The following is a 22,215-nucleotide window of genomic DNA, read 5'->3' on the forward strand; positions in this document are numbered from 1 at the left end:
TCGTAAGGTCCCTCTCACCGTGCGGGGTCTACCCGCATAATGCCTCCCTTTATTGCCCCTCCACCGGTGTTTCTGCAGTATCATCGCAATTTGGGTAATCCCTCTCGTCTCGACCATCATCCCTCTCTAGATTATAATAGAGACTGTCCCCAGAAATACCTTCTGTATCCGATATCAACATGTACACCGAGAGACAGAGATACATACAGACACACACAGACATATATATATATATACATATTTTATACAGTAAGGCCCGGGGCCCTAGCTGGTTCGGCTCAGTGGATAGAGCGTCGTCCTGCGGACTGAAGGGTCTCGGGGTTCAATTCTGGTCAAGCGCACATGCCTGGGTTGCGGGCTCGTTGGGCGGGGGGGGGTGTGCAGGAGGCAGCCGATCAATGATTCTCTCTCATCATTAATGTTTCTATCTCTCTCTCCCTCCCTTTCTCTCTGAAATCAACAAAATAATATATTTTTCAAAAAGCTCCATAAACCTCTACTAGCAAGGAGTCAGGTAAGGTCAGTGATCCCTCACAAGAGCCATTCACCTTCTCAAACAGTCCCCTCAGTATCCATAAGGGTTGAAGAGTACATCTAAAGATTTTCTCCCCTAGAAATCTACTCTGTTATGAATCTGTTAGCCCACAACCGTTACCCATATATGTAAGAGCAGGCACCTATAAAGGGACACATGGGAGCCTTCAGATACAGAAATGTCTCATTACTCATATTGATTAAGTGCTGACTAAATGATGTACATAACATACATAAATTCATTTGGGATGAAAATGAAACACTCCCTATAAGCATCTGGGATATTATTTTGGCACTTGGTATCCTGGGTAATGTATTAAACACATCTGTTCATGTGTTGGGTATATACAACTGAGTCTAGAGCAAAGAATTCTGGGAGAAGAAGCTCAAAGCTCTAGGCTGGGTTTTGTTTTGTTTTTTTTCCTTGTAATTGATTTCAGGGAGGGAGAGAGGGAAAGACAGACATCAATATGAGACACATGGACTGTTTGCCTCCCGTATGCACCCCAACTGGGGACCAAATATGCAACGTCGGTATGTGCCCGAGTGGGAATCGAACCCAAGACCTTCTAGTACACAGGGACAATGCTTCAACCAACTGAGCCACATCGGCCAGGGCCATCGGCTGGTTTTTCTACTGACAGCCCTGGCTAATCATTTAACATGCACTGACTGCATTTTTTTCATGTGTAAAATGGGGATATAACCACTCTTGCCTCCCTTGACAGGGTAGTGGTTGCTAATCAAATAAATAGATAAATGAAACGTGCCTTGCAAACAGAAAACATGGTTCATTTTTCCTTCCTGTATCTTTCACATAATTTTGCTCCCAGTTTTACTGCTCAATTCATCTTTAAATGAGCCAGAAGGAGAGAACAGCTTAGGCCTAGGTGGTAGTAAGATTAGTTTTCAGTCAGGGGAGGAAAAAGTAAAAAGAAGACTCCCTTTGATGAGGGAAGGAAAAGGCCAGAAGGGAACAAGGCTCCTGCTCCACTGGTTCTTCCTGTTTGTAATCAAGGATCCCACTTTGCATAGCACCATGCCTGGCACAAAGTAAGCACTCAATAAATATCAGCCGTTAATATTTAAAGACCAGCACTGGGAAGACATCCAGGTGCACTGCAGTAGCAGCTGGGCTGGGACCTGCTTGGTGCTCAGAAGTTGCTCATTCAGGTACGAAAGCAGCAATGATGAAATCTAAACTGATTCTACCTAAAAAAATGCTTGTTGCTTGCTTCTGATACCTTCTTTCCCGCAAATCAAAACAACATATTATCATTCATACTGGCTTTATAGTTGACTCTTAGTAAAGTTGGCATCTAATAGTATACACATCTTTAAGAAAACAGTGTACCTCTTCACTTCACTCACAAAGCTTTTCACTTTGTGTAGAGATTGAAGTAAAGTTTCTAAAATGAAAAGTAACAGTACTCAGTGAACTTCATTGTTTCAAGTTAGAATTCAGAGCAGTTTATGGTAGTGAAAAGTATCCAGCAGTCAACCTCTGACCCAAGCAGGCAACAGAATGATGACAGTCTCCCTTAAGAAATTCGTTCTCAGCCCTCACAGAATCATCCAGGAGGAATGACCAACCACATGGGCTTTGTTCTGAGGAGGCCTGGGAAGGAAAAAGCAAGAGATGGGGAAGGAGCTGAAGAGCCTTGGAAAGTACTGTAAAGTTCAACAGAACACAGTCAGACCCTGAAATTAAACACCAAAGACAACAGAAAACAATCCCAAGGAAAGTAGCTCAGCATTGAGGTTCTTCCAGTTTTGGCCTCTCTGGATGAAGAGGATCTAATTGGTACCAACTACAGTCATACATGCTTCAAATCTTTACAAAGGTGTTCCCTGTGGCCAAGGGCAAAAATCAGCTCCTAACCCAAAGCAATAGGAAGAGCTGAGGGACACTTGCTTGCTTTCAATAAAAATCTAATGCTTATCATAAATTCCACCCCTGAACCAAAAAGATTATTTTTTAAAATATGTTTTTATTTATTTTAGAGCAGCGGTTCTCAACCTGTGGGTCCCGAACCCTATGGGGGTCGAACGACCCTTTCACAGGGGTCGCCTAAGACCATCAGAAAACACCTATATAATTACATATTGTTTTTGTGATTAATCACTATGCTTTAATTATGTTCAATTTGTAACAATGAAAATACATCCTGCATATCAGATAGTATTTACATTACGATTCATAACAGTAGCAAAATTATAGTTATGAAGTAGCAACGAAAATAATTATGGTTGGGGGTCACCACAACATGAGGAACTGTATTAAAGGGTCATGGCATTAGGAAGGTTGAGAACCACTTTTTACAGAGGGAGGGAGGGGGAGGGGGAGAGAGAGAGAAACATCAATTGGCTGCCTCCCCTACAGGCACCCTATCCAGAGATCAAGTTGCAACCTGGGCATGTGCCCTGACCAAGAATGAACTAGTGCCCTAACCGGTTTGGCTCAGGTTCGATTCCAGCTAAGGGCATGTACCTTGGTGGTTGTGGGCACATCCCCAGTAGGGGGTGTGCAGGAGGCAGCCAATCGATGTTTCTCTCTCATTGATGTTTCCAACTCTCTATCCCTCTCCCTTCCTCTCTGTGAAAAATCAATAAAATATATTTAAAAAAAAAAAAAGAATGAACTAGTGACCTTTCAGTGCACAGGATGATGCTCAACCAACTGAGCCACACTGCTAAGACCCAACAAATTATTTCATCCCTCTCCATTGAAATTCTAAAACTAGTCTAAGTCGCCCTATTCCAGTTTGGCTCAGCGGATAGAACATTGGCCTGCAGACTGGAGGGTCCTGGGTTCAATTCCCATCAAGGGCACATACCTCTGTTGCAGGCTTGATCCCTGGCCCTGGGCGGGGTGCGTGTGAGAGGCAACCAATTGATGTGTCTCTCTCACATCCATATTTCTCTCTTGCTGTCTCTCCCCCCTCCCACTCTCTCTAAAAATCAATGAAAAAATATCCCGAGTGAGGATTAATAAAAAATAAAGCCCAGTCTAAGTTAATAGTTATTCCCAAAGTTAAGTTCCTCTTCATTACTTTTCTGGTTGGCCTCCAGTTTACTTTGCTTTCATTCCATTTTTGGCTGAGTTTAGTGGAAGAGACCAAACCCACTGAAACCAACCAGATTCTTGCTCTTATCAGAACTGGGACCACTATCCCCAAAGGAAGCTATAACTTGATTATTTCATTTAATTGAGAGCAGCACAGGCATAGAACTTGGGTTACAGTTTCCTTATTCCAGAGAAGGGACAAGGGAAGTGGAAGGTGAGGGAACTCTTCCTTGAAAAATCCAGACTGACTTTCATCACGTTGAAAATGCTCCAGCCCTAACCGGTTTGGCTTAGTGGATAGAGCTTCCGCCCGCAGACTGAAAAAGGGTTTGATTCTGGTCAAGGGCATGTACCTTGGTTGCGGGCTCGATCCCCAATAGGGGGCGTGCAGGAGGCAGCTAATTGATGTTTCTTTCTCATCGATATTTCTAACTCTCTATCCCTCTCTCTTCCTCTCTATAAAAATCAATAAAATATATATATTTTTATTTTTTTTCTTTGTAACTGTCTTTTTATTTTTATTTTTTGGTACTTTATTCTTTTTTTAAATAAATCTTTATTGTTCAGATTATTACAGTTGTTCCCCTTTTTTCCCCCATAGCTCCCCTCCACCCAGTTCCCACCCCACCCTCTGCCCTTACCCCCCCACTGTCCTCATCCATAGGTGTACGCTTTTTGTCGCCGGGTCAAAGGTCATACACATGGAAAATGTAGCTATTTCCATCCTCAACGTGTCCCTGTGCTCGGAAGGTCTCTCACGACTTGTTCACGCTCTACTCAGAAAGGGTACGGAGCCACGTAATGGCTTTTTAAAATAATGTATCCTCTTATGTTTAAAATGAGGATTTCACTACCAAAAGTGAGGAGAAAGCAACACTACAGCTGCTCTCGCCCCTCTCGCCCTTCGGGTAATAGTTGTGCGTGGGGCTGCAAGCTGGTTCTCGGGCCGTCGACCAAGCCGTCTGGGCGGCTCGCACGGTTCCACCGGCTTCCCAGGGGCCGTCGCAGTCTCACAGGGACCGTCGCAGTCTTGCAGGGGCCGTCGCAGCCTCGCAGGGGCCGTCGCAGCCTCACAGGGGCCGTCGCAGCCTCGCAGGGGCCGTCGCAGCCTCACAGGGGCCGTCGCAGTCTCACAGGGACCGTCGCAGCCTCGCAGGGGGCCATCACAGCCTCGCAGGGGCCGTCGCAGCCTCACAGGGGCCATTGCAGCCTCACGCAGCCTCGCATGGGACATCGCAGCCTCGCAGGGGCCGTCTCAGCCTTTTATTTTTTTTTAAAAGAAAAGTGCTCCAAGCAATGATTTAAGCCCATGGCCTAATTTTCAAACAGGATTTTACTTAAACAATGTCAACCAGTCAGTGGCCACTCTAATTTTAAAGCCCAAATGATAAGAAGGCTCCATTCCAATAGCAAACCTTTACTGCCAGAAAGTTCTAGTAAACCTGTTTCTCTAACCCAGAGAGTTCAGAAAAAGGTCTCTCACTCTATCCTAAAAGAATTGTATATCTTTGTGTTTATACATGTATGTATCAATAACATCATATAAAAACAACTGTTTCTCAATCAAATGTTTTCTTAAGACCACTGGAGGCATGAGATTGGCTTCACAAATACACTGAACACATTCGGTAAGGGCAAAGATCACTTTCTTCCACTCCAGTGTCCCCAAAGTGTTCCATTACTTGAGAGGTCAGGAATTCTCCCATGTCTTCTGACACATGGCCTCACGGACACTGCCTGCCGCTCCCCTCCTACTCTAGAGCAAGAGAGAGATTGTTTCTATGTAGAGATGACCCACACAATGAATTCTTTAAAAATAGTCATTTTTAGCTTCATGATCAGTCTCTTTGACTTCAACCTATTCAGCTCTCCATTTATGTCTGAACTAGTGGCCCCATGCACAAATTTGTGCACATTGAAAGGAAATTAATTAGAAGAAATATTTTAATATCGCTATTCACCCTTTCTCTATAATAAAAGTGTCAACCAAATTCACGATTGACAATGACAGATCGAAACACACGTGTGCGATTGGCGCCAGTGAGAGCTTTATATGTACCGTGCATGGGTGAGTCAACTTAGCCTTTTATATATAAAGAATAAACTTGCTTAATTAGACCTGCTTTCTGATTTAGCTAAACTTTTTCCAGCCCAAGGAAGCACCCCAACTTCTCTTTCAGGTAATTGTCAGCAACACAGCAAATATCAACACGAAGCAGATTATTATTGTAGATCACACAGGGAAAAGAAAGGGTAAAATCTTTAACTGTAGCAGTGTTTGACTATATTCTGCACAGTGAGAAAACCTGAAGTCATTTTCAAGGTCCACCATTTCTTCTTTCAGTCAGGTCAAGTTTCTGAACTTTCTAAATCTAAAGAAAATAGGATTCCACTGAGTTTCTATCTACCTACTCCAGGGCTTCTGTGATGAGGATCAAATGAGATGAGGCACAGGAAAATGCTTCACAGACATTTAGTTAAAGTGTAAAATGTTTCCACCTGGCTATAAAGCAAGTCGTATTCTGGGCTGAAGAAACTGCAAGGAGGCTAGTCGTGGCTAGGGAGAGGAAGCCAGGCATTGCTACATGACATCGTTACTGGCGCCCACAGCCACCGTTTCTGGGCTGGAGTGGGCTGTGGGCCGCATTTTGCACCATGTGGTCTCAGCAGCATCAGCCACGATTTGGTGGGCTGTTGCTCCAGGTGGTGGTGGGAACCTGTGTCCCACTTGGGGGAAGCCCAGTGTTGCTTTGTGGGCATCAGGTCTGCAGTACTGTTTCTCTGTAAATGGCCAGTGCGCGTCACGGCAGCTCCTGCGTTGAGCATCTGCCCCCTGGTGGTCAGTGCGTGTCATAGCTCCCAGTCGGAGGGACACTTAGCATATTAGTCTTTTATATAATATAGACAGATAGAAAGCTTTCCAAAGCAAAGCTGAATTCTGAGCACAGACTGGAATTACTGAGGCATCCTCAAGAGCCACGTGGTCCTCAAAGGACTCTTCCAAGGAGCTTACAGATGGGAGATGCAGCTCCCCTTTTAAGTGACCAGCTATAAAAACAGGCCTAGCCCGGCTGGTATAGCTCAGTGGTTAAGTGTCAACCTATGAACCAGGAGGTCCCGGTTTGATTCCCAGGCAGGGCACATGCCTGGGTTGCGGGTTTGATCCCCAGTAGGGAGCATGCAGGAGGCAGCCGATCAATAATTCTCTCTTGTCATTGATGTTTTTCTCTCTCTCCCTCTCCCTTCTTCTCTGAAATCAATAAAAATATTTTCAAAAAAAACAACAATGAGCATAAGGGCTGGTAAAGGCTCTGAGACTTAGCAGTGAAAAACTGAGGCTAGAGAGAAGACAAGAGAGCTAGGTTTAAGTCTACCTCTACCTGAATTACACCAGAGATAATTTACTCAACCTTTCTCTTTCTCAGTCTTCATTCTCAACCCATCATCTCTGTTAACATCATCCTGCTTCTGAGATTCCCAAAGAGAATGTACTCCATGCTAGCAAGGGGTCTGGTCTGTATTGTTCACCACCGCAGCCCCAGCACAGGGCCTGACACATAATAGGAAATCAACACATATTTGTTAAAACAAATTAATAAACTCAGCACAAAATGCAGATGCTACAGTCTCTTTAGAACGAAACAGTCCATATTACCGTTAAGTGTTCACCCAACCAGCCTCCACCACTCACTGACTTTAGAATAACCTTAAAGAAGTTATTTCTCTGAACCTCAGCTTGCTGGAAGGATTAAATGAGACGATGTACATCAAGCACTTTGCACAGTGGAGGCATGTAGCAAATGCTAGAGAAGTGTTGCCTGACATCATTGCTGTAGCTGTCTGGTTTACCTCCAGGCCAGTTATTGCAGTCACCTCAGAATTTTCATTCCATTATCCCAACTAAAAACCCTCCTGAGGGAAGTTTTCCAATAAATGCCTCCTTATAGAATTAGGGATAATGGGACAAGGAAGATTCTCAGTATTTACCACTCCCTCCCTCAAAAGGATGTATCTTCAATTTAACGGGAAAAAAAGCTGTTATAAGGTTGCATAATACATATATTATGCATAAGAAAGCATTCAATCTTCAAAAGAATGATTCCAAGAATTATCACTAAACCAGAGACTCACTAAAGTGCTCTTCTCACAGTTTATGCCGAAGATCTTAATAGATGACACAGCTTTATAAGATCTTTGGTGTCTGGGTCCGAAACTGAGAGGGGTCTGGTTTCTATTCAATATGGAGTGAGATAGTAGAGCCGTGGTTAAGTAAGAATATAGCATATACTAGTAACTATTTTAAAGTCAATTAACAATAGTAACTCCTCCAGCAATAACACCCTCCTCTGAATGGCCATATTTTCTCCATACCGCTCTGACATTATCCACCTTATTTTATGTATTTGTCTTCTACCAGCACTAGACTGTCCTCTCACCAAGGGCAAATTCAGTGTCTTACTGCCACTTTGTATCTCCCTCAGTTGTCAGCACATAGTAGGCACTCATTAAATGTTTGTTGAATTGTTACATTTATTTACTCTCATTAACACATTTCATTCATTCAACAAATATTTGAGTGCGTACTATGGCCAAACACTGTCTAGATGCTGACGAACAGAAAAGGTAAAAATCACTGCCCAGTCCAGCCAGCGTGGCTCAGTGGTTGTGCGTCGACCTTTAAACCAGGAAATCACTGTTTGATTCCAGTCAGGGCACATGCCCAGTTGCTGGCTTGAGGGCATGCAGGAAACAGCTGATTGATGTTTCTCTCTCACATCGATGTTTCTCTCTTTCTCTCCTTCTCCCTTCCTCTTACTCTAAAAACCAATTAAAAATCTTTAAAATTAATTAATTAGTTAATTAATTAAATGGCACAAGGGAACCTTCTGGGGGGATCAAAATGTTCTCTACCTTGACCTTGGTGGGGGACAGGGGGGTTACTCGTGTACATATATTTGTCAAAACTCATAGAACTATACACTTACAATGTGTAAATTATACCACAAAAGAGCTTATTTTTAAAAGTCTTGTTACATCATGTACTTTTTTTATGTCATGTCAAATGGTGATAAGTGGTATAAAAAGAAATCAGGATATAAGACTAGGACTACAAGGTGGGGATAAGGGTTGCTCTTATAAATATGATGGTCAGGGAAGGCTGCACTTTAATGCCAAAATCTAGGTCAATCCTTTAAAAAAAAAAAAAGTAGCAACTCCATTTTCTGTGGTAATGAAAGGAAAAGGAATGTCATGAATAACGCAAAACAGTACATTAACCTGAAATCATTTATGTTTAGTTCTAGACAGAAACTTCCCCCTCCCCCAAAAGCGACAGGTTTTTCAGAGAGATTACTCAAACTAATAAGGCACATAATTGACACTCAATAAATGTTTACGACTGTTGTTCAATGACACATGTAAATTGAATTGAGCTCTTTGAAAAAGGTTATGAGAGGTTATGGAAAACAGTTTAGTCATAAGGATGACATATTCACTAGGCAGAAGCAACTGGGCTGCAAAGCAGAGGAACTTCTAACATACTCTAGGACTGCTGAAGTGCTCTCTCAACCTCAAGCTGGGGTGTCTGTGCCTACAGGTCAGAACCAAGCTCTGTCAGTTCTGTTCAAGCATTCCACCATCTAGACTCAAATTCCCTGGGAAAGACAGCAGGAATTCAGTCACAAGCAGAAGGAAATCAGGAAGAGGGGGAAATTTTCCAGAGCTGCTAGAAAGTAGAATCATCCTCCAGTGAAGTGAAGGCAGAGGTCAAGTGCTTACATATGGCTGGTATACACGCTCTTTTCCCAAGAACGCCAGCCACTACCAAGACAACCACACAAACAGTTTAAACAGAGCCTCTTAATTTCTGGCCAACAGTCATTGGAAAGAGAGGCAAAATGTACAAAACATCCTCCAAGGAAGCATCCACCCTTTCCTGCCTCCAAAAATCCTACTATGTCCTTCCTTCCCATAGGTCTTTCCAATTCCTCTTGCCTGCAACTTTCTACAATCCCTTCTTCGGGGTCGCATCCATTAGCTTTCCTCTGATTTCCCACCACCAATCAAATGTGCTCAATTCATTCAGCAGTTCTAAGCCCAGATAGAAATGATCTCATGGGAGCTCCTCCCAAAGCAAGCAAGACTCCCCAGAAAACTTTAGCCAGCTCTCAGAAGCCCTTCCCTGCTACACCATCTCCAGGATAAACTCGAAGGTGGTACGGCCAGGAGATGCATCCACAGGGAAAACATATAAGGTCTACAGAATAGGAAATCTTCCTCTTATACTACCCCCGACTCAAAAAGCCAAATGTTTGACCAATTCCAGAAAAAATCAATCACTTTAAGGAAGTGACAGACCAGAAAAAAATAGAATTGCACAAACTGGAGGTAACTTGAAATAGTTAAAAATAGGTTCCCTGAAAAGCTGACTCACAGTGATTTTGATGGCTTATATGGGTCAAATTTTAAACAGCCCTGCACTAAACAAAATAGCCTCCCAGGTTAAATGCCAGGAGCCTGTATAACAGCAGAAGATGCAGAGCAGAAACTGAAGGCACACAATAGGGGCTCTTTCATTTTTTTGCCTGTCTGAGTCATCCTCAACCCTGCATTTCCCAGTAATCCCATACAATGCCTCCCCCTCCACCATTATTACTAAACAAAAGGGGCTTTTACTTGGGCTTTTAGAAGTAAAAGGCAGCAGCAGTGGAGGGAGCCTCTGCTACTCCTCCAATTATTGCTTATTATTTTGACAGACAGACAGCTCCTGAACAGATGTATGGCTTTGTGTTACTTTTTAAAATATAGCATCTAAGAACCAATAGTAAATATATATATTCATGTTCTGACCAGAACTTACCAAAAGGCTAACAGCCACGGCACCAAAATTGGTCCTTATAAGAGTTCGGCCACAGGGAGAGAAAAATGGGGATGTCCCGCAATTTAGAAGATGATGACCCCCCTGGCTCAAGACCTATTGACCACATTTAAGGGGTTTCTGCCAACCGGTCTGAAACAAAGGGCCTGGAAAGAGCGAACCCCGCCCAGCAAGGTACCCTAGACCCGGAAGCAGACAAAGGGCAAGGAGTCACCAGCAGATGAGTCTAGCACAGCCAGTGTGTGGTTAGGATTCCCATAGTCGGAAAACATCCTCCGCTATTTTCCATTCCTGAATCCCATTAAAATAATGTCTCTTTTAGCCAACTTAAAAAAAAAAAAAAAAGCCAAGTCCCAGTATTCTGAGCCACACTATTCTGGGACTGTAAACAAGTGACGCAGCCAAGTACCGTGATGGGTCTTCTTAAAGGGACGGTCTCAGTGAGATGAGGTCCACCACTGACTTCGCGGAGGGAAAGACAAAGAAGGCTCCCTTGGTCTCCCGTTTCCTGGAGGGCCCAAGGCGTCAATTTCTGAGTCAAGGGGGGGCCTGCCTCAGTGGGTATTTTCTTAGCTTCTCATTGACCACCCCGGCTCCCTTAGCACCTGCGTGCTGCGCATGAGGAGTCTTTCGGCATGAAAACCTCCCTGGTTCTCCTAATGTCCCAGTCAGGGGGTCAGTCAGCGTGAAGAGGAAACAGGGAAAATTTCCTGTCAGGCTGCTGCTCTATTCTCTTGGCAAGAGGACAGTTAGAGGAAGTTCTTAGAAAAGAGACAAAGAGGAGAATGGGGTGATTATGAAAAAAAAACCTGAATGGGTTTTAAATGTATGTGTACATAAGAATGAAGAGAAAATTTGGAATCTTTTTTCCCTTTTACTAATAAACATTCTGATAAGATATCTGAGTTCCTACTATCCTCTTCCTCCCCTCGAAGAACCCTAATTATTAGAACTATTCTTCTAACCTTTGAGTTATTTGCTAAGGGTGTTGTCTCTAACTTCAAGAGATTACAATGACTTGTCAGTGTGGATCATCTACTTATTATGGGCTGTAAACAATGGGTCCCTAAGTCCTTTGGTTTGCCTAGCACCATTCTACTGGGCCTAGAAAAATCAACGAACACAACCCAGAAAGTCTAACTATTTCACTGGAGAGGTTACAAAATATGCCAAAAGAAAATACTGATTTCACCTAGATTACTTCTGAGGAGTGAAAAAAAACTAGTGTACCGATTAAATATTTTGTTCCTGATATATTTTCCACTTCACTAGTATCCAGGTCTCCTATTCAACCAAACCTTCATCTGTTAGATCAGGTTCCCAATCTCAGCACTACTGACATTTTGTACCAGATAATTATTATTTTTGTTAATCCTCACCCAAGGATTTTTTCCCCCCATTGATTTTTAGAGAGCGTGGAAGGGAAGGGGAGAGACAGAGAGAGAGAGAAACATCGATGTGAGAGACATCGATTGGTTGCCTCCCACACACACCCCAACTGGGGATGGGGATCAAACTGCAACTGAGGTATGTGCCCTGGACCAGAATCGAACCCGAGACCCTTCAGTCCATGGGCCGACGCTCTAACCACTGTCCCAAACCAGCTAAAGCCAGATAATTATTTTTGTGGGGGGCTGCCCTAAGCATTGTAAGATACTTAGCAGCACCCTGGCTTCTACCCACTTGCCAGTAGCACACCCCCCTCTACCCGCATCTGTGACAAGCAAAGACGTCTCAACATTGCCAAATGCCCCCTAAGGAAGCAAAATCACTCCTGGTTGAGAATTACTGTGTTAGTTTAATACCAAATGAGGCTAATTTAGCTCTCTTTATTGTATAAATTTTGTTCTCAAAGACTTTTAATTTTATAGATTCAAAAAAGTTGGGGTATTAAGCAGGAGCTATTTGCACAAACCAAAAGCCCAGGAGTCACCACTAAGTTCTCTCATTCCCTCACTCCTCCACCCAATATATCAGCATTCGTTTTACATCCAAACTTTGTCCCTCATTCATTAATGTTTTTCCATCTCATCATGTCAATGATAACACCAAATCTAAGCCACCTCTCACCTCACCTTCTGCCATAGCCTCCTACGTGGTTTCACCACTTTCATACTGGTCCCCCTACAATCACCACAATCTAGTCTTCACACTCCAGTCAAGGGACATCTCTTAAAAAGTTCTATGAGCCCTAGCCGGCTTGGCTCGGTGGATAGAGCGTCAGCCTGCGGACTGAAGGGTCCCAGGTTCAATTCCGGTCAAGGGCATGTACCTTGGTTGCGGGCACATCCCCAGTAGGGGGTGTGCAGGAGGCAGCTGATTGATGTTTCTCTCTCATCAATGTTTCTAACTATCTCTCTCCCTTCCTCTCTGTAAAAAATCAATAAAATATATTTTAAAAAAAAAGTTCTATCAGATGTGACTCTCTGGCATAAAACAGACAGGTGCTTCTCATTACTCTCATAATCCAGTTATTTCTATGGTCTACAAGGCCCCACGTCATCTGGCACCTGCTTGTTTCTGCACCTGTTTCCTTAACACACTCCAGCCACACTGGCATACTCAAACATTCAGTCCCACCTTCTTTCTGTTCCCATTTCCCTCTGAGGTCTATTTGCCACAGGTAGTATCAGTCATCAGGTCTTTGCTTATAAGTCACCTCTACTATAAAACCTTCCCTGGCTCTCCTGCAAGAGTGGATTCCAAATCATCTTGCAGGCCCTGGCTGGGTGGCTCAGTTAGATCATCGTTCCAAAACGCCAAGGTTGTAGGTTCGATCCCCGTTCAGGGCACATACAAGAATCAACCAATGTATGTATAACTAAGTGGAACAACAAATTGATGTTGCTCTCTCTCCCTCTTCCTCTCTCTCGCTAAAAACCATCTGTTTATGTGTTTTACATATGTGAACTGTGCTTTCCCCACTTAAATGGTAAGTTCTATGATGGCATGGACCAAGTTTTATTAACCATGTATCCCTGGAACCTAGAAAGTGCCTGGCACATAACATATGGTCAATAACTGTGATGAATTATTGAGTGGCTTTGGCTAGCAGGCCACAAATGAGTTTCCACTTCTGAAACCAAAAGTTAGTCTCTCGTCAAATTTATAATTCCAGTACCCACTCAAATGACAACAACGTGATAAAAAAATTTTCACCTCTAAAAGGTAACTTTTTGTCCTTTAAGTTTTCCAAAAGAAACTGAATACTTGAATCACAAGCAACAAATCTTAGGAGACTCTAGGCCATAGAATTTGAGGAAACCACACATAACATTAGCAGCCTATAAGCTGCTAAATGCTCCTTATGTACACAGATGCCTAGAAACAAGAAAATAAAAACAAAGTTGGGGCCTAACTCATTGAATTTTTTTATATATATATTTTATTGATTTTTTTACAGAGAGGAAGGGAGAGGGATAGAGTTAAAAACATCGATCAGCTGCCTCCTGCACACTCCCCACCGGGGATGTGCCCACAACCAAGGTACATGCCCTTGACCAGAATCGAACCTGGGACCCTTGAGTCTGCAGGCCAACGTTCTATCCACTGAGCCAAACCAGTCAGGGCTGAATTTTTTTTTTTTTGTGGTCTTTTTTTTTTTTTTTTGTCTTTTCTCTTTCTCTTTTATTCCCCTTTTCTCCTCTTTTTTTTTTCTTTCATAGAATATTTATTGCTATGAGGAAGGAGTTCTGCAATGACAAGTCTTACATTTGTATAGAGCTGTTTCATTTGATTCTTACAGCAGCCATGAGGAACTGGTGATCTGATGCTTTTGACCATATAAAGCTTAATTAGAAAGTTTAAATGATTTGGTCAGAGATAGCAGAAGTCTCACAAAGCAAGGATCTTAGAGCCAGATATCTGTGTTCAAATCCTCTGCCACTTACTGTAACTTGATCTTGGCAAGTTACTTCCTCTCTCTGTGCTTCGGGGTCCTCATCTATAAAATACAATGCTACAGACGGAATGTTTGTATCCCCTCCAAAATTCACATGTTGAAATCTAACCCCCAATATGATGGTATTAGGAGATGGGGCCTTTGGAGGTGATTAGGTCATTAGCATAAAGCCTCATGAGTGGAATTATATGGGTCCCTTATGAAAGAAACCCAAGAGCCCTAGCCAATTTGGTTTCAGTGGATAAGAGTGTCAGCCCTCAGACTGAAGGGTCCTTATTAAGGACACGTACCTTGGTTGCAGGCTCCATCCTGGCCCTGGTTGGGGCTGAGCGGGAGGCAGCCAATCAATGATTCTCTCTCATCATTGATGTTTCTATCTCTCTCTCCCTCTCCCTTCCTCTCTGAAATCAATAAAAATATATATTTTTTAAAAAAAGAGGGGAGTGGGAGGAGGACGAGAGCAAGCTGGAAGAGGTTAATTGGGGGAAAAAGAGAACCTATGTAATACTTTCAACAAAAAAGATTAAAAAAAAAAAACTACTGCAACAGACTGGTAGTGGACACTACGTGCCAGGCCTTATGACAAATCCTTCCCATTCCTAATATCTTTGAATCCTCTCAACTACTACTATGAAGTAGAAGGCACAGAGCTTATAACTTGCCATGGTTATATAGCCAGTAGGTGTTATAGACAGGATATGAATCAAGCAGTCTTCACTCGAAAGCACAGACCTTACGTATACTACCTTCTCTGGAAAGTATACCATTATACCACCCCTTCCCCAATCGCCCCTAGTGGTCATACACTACCCTCTCCCCAACTCAGAATCCAATCAAATGTTCTTCAGTCCTTCTGTAATCCCAGGTGCCTCACTGGCTTTTACTGATCTGAAGCCTATACACGAAAATATAAGAAGAGCCCATCTGGAGAGAATACTATCCTTATCAAATGCCGCTTAAAAAAATTTTTTTAATTGAATTCAGAGAGGAAGGAGGGAGGGGGAGAGAGAAAGGGTAGAAAGATAGAGATAGAGATAGAGATAGAGATAGATAGAGATAGAGATAGAGATAGAGATAGAGATAGAGATGATAAAGAAATATCAGACACACATGGACTGGTTGCCTCCCATACTCTGAACCACAACCTAGGTATATGACCAGGAATTGAACCCGCAACCTTCAGTGCACAGACAACACTCCAACTGAGCCACACCAGCCAGGGCACAAATGCCACTTTTTAAAAAAAAATTATTTTTATTGATTTCAGAGAGGAAGGGAGAGAGAGTGGGAGAGAGAGGGAGAAACATCGATGATGAAAATCATTGATCGGCTGCCTCCTGCACACCCCCCACTGGGGATTGAGCCCGAAACCTGGGCATGTGCCCTTGACTGGAATCAACCTGGAACCCTTCAGTCCGCAGGCCAATGCTCTATTCACTGAGCCACACCAGCTAAGGCTCAAATGCCACTTTTTAAAGACCAGCTGGTGTGGCTCCGTGGTTGAGCATCGACCCATCAATCAGGAAATCATGGTTTGATTCCCAGTCAGGACACATACCAGGGTTTCAGACTCAATCCCAATAGGGGGCGTGCAGGAGGCAACCAATCATTGATTCTCTCTTATCATTGGTGTTTCCATGCCTCTCCCCATCTTCCTTCCTCTCTCTGAAATCAATAAAAACATACTAAAAAAAAAAAAAAAGACCTGCTTCTCTAAATGGAGTGAGCAGGCTTATGACTTATTGCCTAACACTCCCATGGTACTCACTATCAGTGGTTCTTTTCCCTGCACAGGTACAATCCCTCATCATTCACATTTATTCACAATGTGCCAAAGGCTCTCATTCAGAAAACTGTTCTAAATCAGTTCTTCCTAATAATAATAACAGCTATCATATACTGAGCACTTATTATGCAATAAGCTATACAAAACTGCCATTTCATCCTCACAACAAACCAATGAAGTCTCAATGTTCCCAATTTATAGATGAAAAAACTGAGGCTCAGAGAAGTAAAGAAATTCAGTCCAAAAAGAAAAAAAAGAGAGAGAGAGAGAGAGAAAGAAATTCAGCCCAAGGTCACACAACTTGGTAAGGAACTAAACCTGACTCCTTGCAATTTAAGCTTTAGGGGTCTTGCCTTTTAATGATAAAATGGGAGCTCCTCCTAGACCAGTGATGGCGAACCTATGACACGCGTGTCAGAGGTGACACGCAAACTCATTTTTTTGGTTGATTTTTCTTTGTTAAATGGCATTTTTTTTTTTATATATTTTATTGATTTTTTACAGAGAGGAAGGGAGAGAGATAGAGAGTTAGAAACATCAATGAGAGAGAAACATCGATCAGCTGCCTCCTGCACACTCCCCACTGGGTATGTGTCCGCAACCCAGGTACATGCCCTTGACCGGAATCGAACCTGGGACCTTTTCAGTCCGCAGGCCGACGCTCTATCCACTGAGCCAAACCGGTTTCGGCTAAATGGCATTTAAATATATAAAATAAATATCAAAAATATAAATCTTTGTTTTACTATGGGTTGCAAATATCAAAAAATTTCTATATGTGACACGGCACCAGAGTTAAGTTAGGGGTTTTTCAAAATGCTGACACGCCGAGCTCAAAAGGTTCGCCATCACTGCCCTAGACTCTCCTTTTGAGAGCTACCTTCCAACAACAGATCGGCTCCACTACCACGAGTCCCCAATGGCTTACCTGAATTTCTTCGTTTTCATCGACTAGGAGGAAGCTCACAACCTTCTCAGTCATCTTCTTCCTCTTGGTCTCCTCATCCATCTCTTCTTCCTCCAGTGACTCCTGGCCCTTAGGGACATGGTAGGCGGTAACGGGGTGTCTCCTTTTGTTACCCCCAGAATGAGTCCTCTTCTGGCACTCCAGGCACAAGTTGATTTTACAGGTCTGGCACCTCACAGCTGCCCTCTGCCTAACACCGGGTGAGTGCCCGTTGGGGCCCTTGCAGGGGTCACAGTACGGGACGTGGCCAGGTTTGAGTCTTATCCGCTCGTGGTTTCTCAGGCGCTCCTGCCGATGGAGCTCCTCCTCGCAGCGGAGACACTGCAGGCTGCAGCACTCATCACACTCGAAGACAGCTTCGTCAGTCCCGCTGCAGGCGTAACTTTCCTGGCACATGAGCCCTGGGTTCAGGCCCTTCTGTGCTGGGGAAGTCTGAGCACTCATACTCAGGTTGGTAAGGAAACCAACCACCATACAACAGCCACTGGGCTTTCCCCAGCAGTGAAAACAAAGGCTTTGAGGATGCAGACCACACAGAAATACCACAGGGTTCCGAACACCTTACACTTACACACACACACACACACACACACACACACACTCAGTGTCCCATTAGAATTCTTCACACACTCACAAATGTTCAAATTTTTAATTTTCTGCCTCCAAGGCTTCTGTATCAGCAGCAATGTTCATTCGGTTTGGTGGTTTCATCCTCCATAAAGTGCAGACAAATATGTGGTCCAAATTAACTTGGAAGGGTCTTTTATGGCTATCTGAGAGAGAGCTGACGTGTTCACTGAGGTGGACTCATTCGCTGGGCCTCAAGCACAAGGTTTTGGTAATGAAAGAGAGTGGTCAGAAGCTTTTCAACATAATCCAACCTCAAGGCAATACTTCAGGGGATACCTAAAATAAAGGAAGGAAAAGGATTTCACTCATCTAAAAACAGAAGTACACCTTTAAAGGAAAAAAAAAAAAAAAAAGCCCTGGCCGGTTTTGCTCAGTGATTAGAGCATCAGCCACCGGACCCAAGGGCTCGAGTTCAATTCCCAGTCAAAGGCATGTACCTCGGTTGCAGGCTCAATCCCCAGCCCCATTGGGGCAAATGCGGGAGGCAACCAATCGATGTGTCTCTCTCACATCAATGTTTCTCTCTTTCTCTCTCTCCCCACCTCCTCCATCCTCTCCACTCTCTCTAAAAAAATCACTGGGGCCGGAGGGGGTCAATAGGGGAACAAGGGGGACATATGTAATACTTTCAACAATAAAGAATTATTTTTAAAAATCACTGGAGTGCTCACTTTGGCAGCACATATACTAAAATTAGAACAATACAGAGAAGATTAGCAAGGCCCCTGTGCAAGCATGGCACGCAAATTTGTGAAGAGTTCCATATTTAAAAAAAAAAAAAAATCACTGGAAAAAATAAAAATACCCTCAGGTGGGGATTAAAAAAAAAAAAGTGTGATTAAATACAACACCAAAACTCCTGTAAGAAATCTCATTCTTGCTTGTAAAATTTACACTGGCTCAGCCTCATCAGTGTAGCTCACTGGTTGCGCATCAACCCATGAACCAAGAGATCAATGAATAGATTCTGGGTCAGGACACATGCAGCGGTTGCGGCACCATCACCAGTAGGAGGCGTGCAGGAGGCAGCTGATAGAGGTTTCTTTCTCTTCGGATGTTTCTATTTCTCTATTCCGCTTCCTTCCTCTCTCTAAAAATCATTCTGACCTAGCAATTTCTTCTCAAAATTATGGTCAAGTTGTCCTTTGAAAATAACCACTACCTCTAGGCCCAAGGCATTTAAGAGACTTTGCTACTTTATTTCCCAGACAAAAATATTCTGTTCACTCAGTTATTAAATTCAGAATAAAATCACTGGCCTGGCCGGCGTGGCTCAATGGTTGAGCATCGACCTATGAACAGGAGGTCACAGTTCGATTCCCTGTCAGGGCGCATGCCCAGGTTGAGGGCTAGATTCCCAGTGTGGGGCATGCTGGAGGCAGCCGATCAAGCCGATCGATGGTTCTCTCTGATCACTGATGTTTCCATCTCTCCCTCCCTCTCCCTCCCTCTCTGAAACAAATAAAAATATATATTTTTTAAATCACTAAGCAAAAAATCCTTGGAGGGACAACCTTCTGCACCCCCACATGCACTCCACAATTGGGAGAGATGGAAAAAGAAGCCTGAAAAAGCTAAAGAAATGATAATAGCAATAAACTTTAGCACCATCCAAGTACTAGAGTTGTTTCAGGTTAGAAAGATGTCTATTAAGAACTCTAAACCTGGAAACAAGAATCACCATTTCACGCTTGAAAACAATATATAAAACAATTACTGTACTTCCTTTTGTTCCTTCTCTAACTGAAAAAAAAAAGAGCAACAGGAGACAGAATTCCTGCACTATGGCCCACCGCAAAGCCAGACCTGCAGTGAGTTAAAACCATTTTTTCCCTTTGTTACTCAAAAACTTAAAAATAACTCTTTAAAAAAATATTTAACTGGGGCAGGAAAGGGGCTTTTGTGACTTCTACAATTATATTCCAAACTCCCCTTCGCCTTGACACCCATTCTAAAGCCCCAACGAAATGCAAAGCCCTCTTTTCAGATATTTCCTTCCTACCCCTCCTACACAGAAATCAACCGATCAATCTTATTTTTAGATAAACAAGGAAGGCGAAGGGAGTGACTAGGAGACCTTATTTACACTCTAACCTCAGACGTGCCCCAACTAGCTCCCACACGAAAACAAAAATTTGTCGCAATTGAGAGAAATATAAAATCAGCCTTCAAAAGAACACCTCCCCGCCCGCCAGGCAAAGCAAACATGCCCACTCGGCCCCCTACCTCGGTATCTCCCTGCAGCCAGGGGATTCCTCACCCTTCCTTCCTCCCGGGCACCACCACCACAACCCGAGGGGTAGGAGCAGAGTCGAAGAACAAAGAAGGTCTCCCCAAACCCCCCACAAACACTGGCAGAGGCCAGAGCCGAATCTATTGTTTATGCCACCCCACCCCCACAACAGCCGCACCCGCCACCCCCCCTTGGGGGCAGCCTGAGCTCCAGGACTACGGTCCGTCCCCTAGGCAGGGCCGTGCCCTTCCCTCCCCTCCCGCGACGGCCAGGGGACCCCACCATGGAGCAGCTCGGCTGCGGCCAGGCGGCGTCGGGGGACCACGGGGCGCCGGTGGGGGCGGGGGCTGTTTCTCAGGGCACCGGAGGATCCAGCCTCATCTCCATCTCCGCCCCCCACCTCCTTCGCAGCCTCCCGGGCTTCCTCCTCTCCTGTTGTCAGTTGTGATCAGCTGATCGGAGTGAACTTCTACCAGGTCCGACTAACAGGAAGGCGTGAGCTGTGCAGCCCTAGGAGGGAGGAGGGGGCAGGGGTGGAGTCTGACGCTCCAAACGCGGAGAATGGTACGCATAGCTTCCTGGGAAATGTAGTTTCCTGGAGGGGCATCCTCCCCTATGCGCCGGAAGTGAGGGCCCGGAATGACTACAACTCCCAGTACTGAAGATATTGCTCGTGCCAGGAAGCGGTGGAAACAAGCCGTGAAGCATTTCGGGAGTTGGAGTTTTTGCATTGACTGTGGTTTCTGCTGTTTTCAGAGCCTTATTTTGGGCATTGGCCCCAGAAAGGATGGCGTTAAGTTAGAGAATTGATGTAATGTGTAGTATACTCAAGGTAATTTCATCTCAAACAACCCTTATTTCCCACCATTCCTTCAGAAATGTGTAAAAACAGCCTCCACTTCCTCAATTTCACCATGTACAAACTAGGGGGAAAAAAGAATTGCTAAGAGAATAAAAGTACTCCTGTGAGTTTTATTTTCCGTTTACCAATATTCGCCAAGCCAACCATTAATTTCCACCTCCCCTCCTTTTATTTTTTCTGACCTTTCCTTACATAGTTTCTGAATTTTAAGTTATCCTTAAGTTAAACAGAGTATATTGTCAGATAAGCTTGCAGGCTTCAGTGCAGGGTAATAATTAATAGTGTTATCTGGCTTTATGTGAAAGGCCATATATTTGTTTAATGTTTTCACTTTGGGGGTTGTTTTTGTTTTTTCTGTCTGTTTGAATCATGGAACAACACTGAAAAAAAAAAGCCTGATGTAGTCAAAAGAGCACTGATCTAAGATGCCAAGACTGAAAGCTTGTTCTAGAAAGCTCTTGGGTAAGTCGCTCAATCACCCCATGAAATGAAGAAATTGTACTGTATAAACTCTGAAGTCTCTGCCAATTCTAACATATCATTCTATCTTGATAATTGTTAACCCAGGAGAGAATACTAAGGTTGAGTTACTTGACAGGTCACTCAGCAAATTATTGACAAAGCTGGGACAAGAACCCATCTCCTCAGCCGGCAGCTGGAAGGAAGGCCCTGGCCGGCAGCTGGAAGGCCCCAATCAGCCCTGATTGCTGGCCAGGCCTAGGGACCCTACCCATGCACAATTTTTGTGCATCGGGCCTCTAGTAGTCAATAACATTCTAACAACTATGTATGGTGTCATATGGGTACTAGATTTATCGGGATGATCACTTAGTAAGTTATGTATTGTCTGATCTCTGGGTTGTACAGCAGAAACTAATATAATATTGTATGTCAACTGTAACTGAAAAATTATTTAAAATAAAAAATAAGCCTAGCCTGTTTGGCTCAGTTGATAGAGTGTCAGCATGCAGAATGAAGGGTCCCAGGTTCAATTCCGGTCAAGGACACATGCCCGAGTTGCAGGCTCAGTCCCCAGTGGGAGGCATGTAGGAGGCAACTGATCAATGATTCTCATCATTGATGTTTCTCTCTCTCTCTCTCCCTCTTCCTTCCACTCTAAATCAATAAAATATACATATATATTTAAAATATATGTTAAATAAATAAATAATCTAAGACTTTACTGGAAAAAAATAAAACATAAGTGAGATCATTAAAAAAAGATAGAAAAGACTATGTTAGTATTTGCTTTATTAGAATTATTTTACAGCTACTTGATTAAATGTGCTGATTTGAAAAATAATGAAGTTATAAAAATTCATAATTGCACATAAATTAGCCCCAAAGCATAAAAAAAA

The 22,215-nt window shown here is 43.5% G+C and overlaps 1 protein-coding gene and 1 non-coding gene across 5 annotated transcripts in view; one reads left to right on the top strand and one right to left on the bottom strand.

Annotated features, from left to right (window-relative positions):
* Positions 1 to 20,508, bottom strand: part of ZFYVE1 (zinc finger FYVE-type containing 1) — a 48,300-nt gene extending 27,792 nt beyond the window's left edge. For 2 of the 4 annotated variants that reach the window (XM_023761330.1, XM_006097599.3), the window contains exons 1-2: positions 20,278 to 20,505; positions 17,094 to 18,038 (exon numbers count right to left, since the gene is read on the bottom strand). In XM_023761330.1, coding sequence (XP_023617098.1) covers positions 17,094 to 17,606 — 513 coding nt within the window. In that variant the 5' untranslated portion in view covers positions 17,607 to 18,038; positions 20,278 to 20,505. Of the gene's footprint in view, positions 1 to 17,093; positions 18,039 to 19,988; positions 20,008 to 20,277 lie in introns of those variants that run through there. The other 2 variants (XR_002831387.1, XM_023761331.1) reach the window with 2 other exon arrangements.
* Positions 18,426 to 18,532, top strand: LOC111827717. The gene has a single exon (XR_002831397.1). It is a non-coding gene; the product is annotated as a U6 spliceosomal RNA (small nuclear RNA).
* Positions 20,509 to 22,215: the final 1,707 nt, after the last annotated feature.

Source organism: Myotis lucifugus, unplaced genomic scaffold (assembly GCF_000147115.1).
Source record: "Myotis lucifugus unplaced genomic scaffold, Myoluc2.0 scaffold_207, whole genome shotgun sequence".
NCBI lineage: Eukaryota > Metazoa > Chordata > Mammalia > Chiroptera > Vespertilionidae > Myotis > Myotis lucifugus.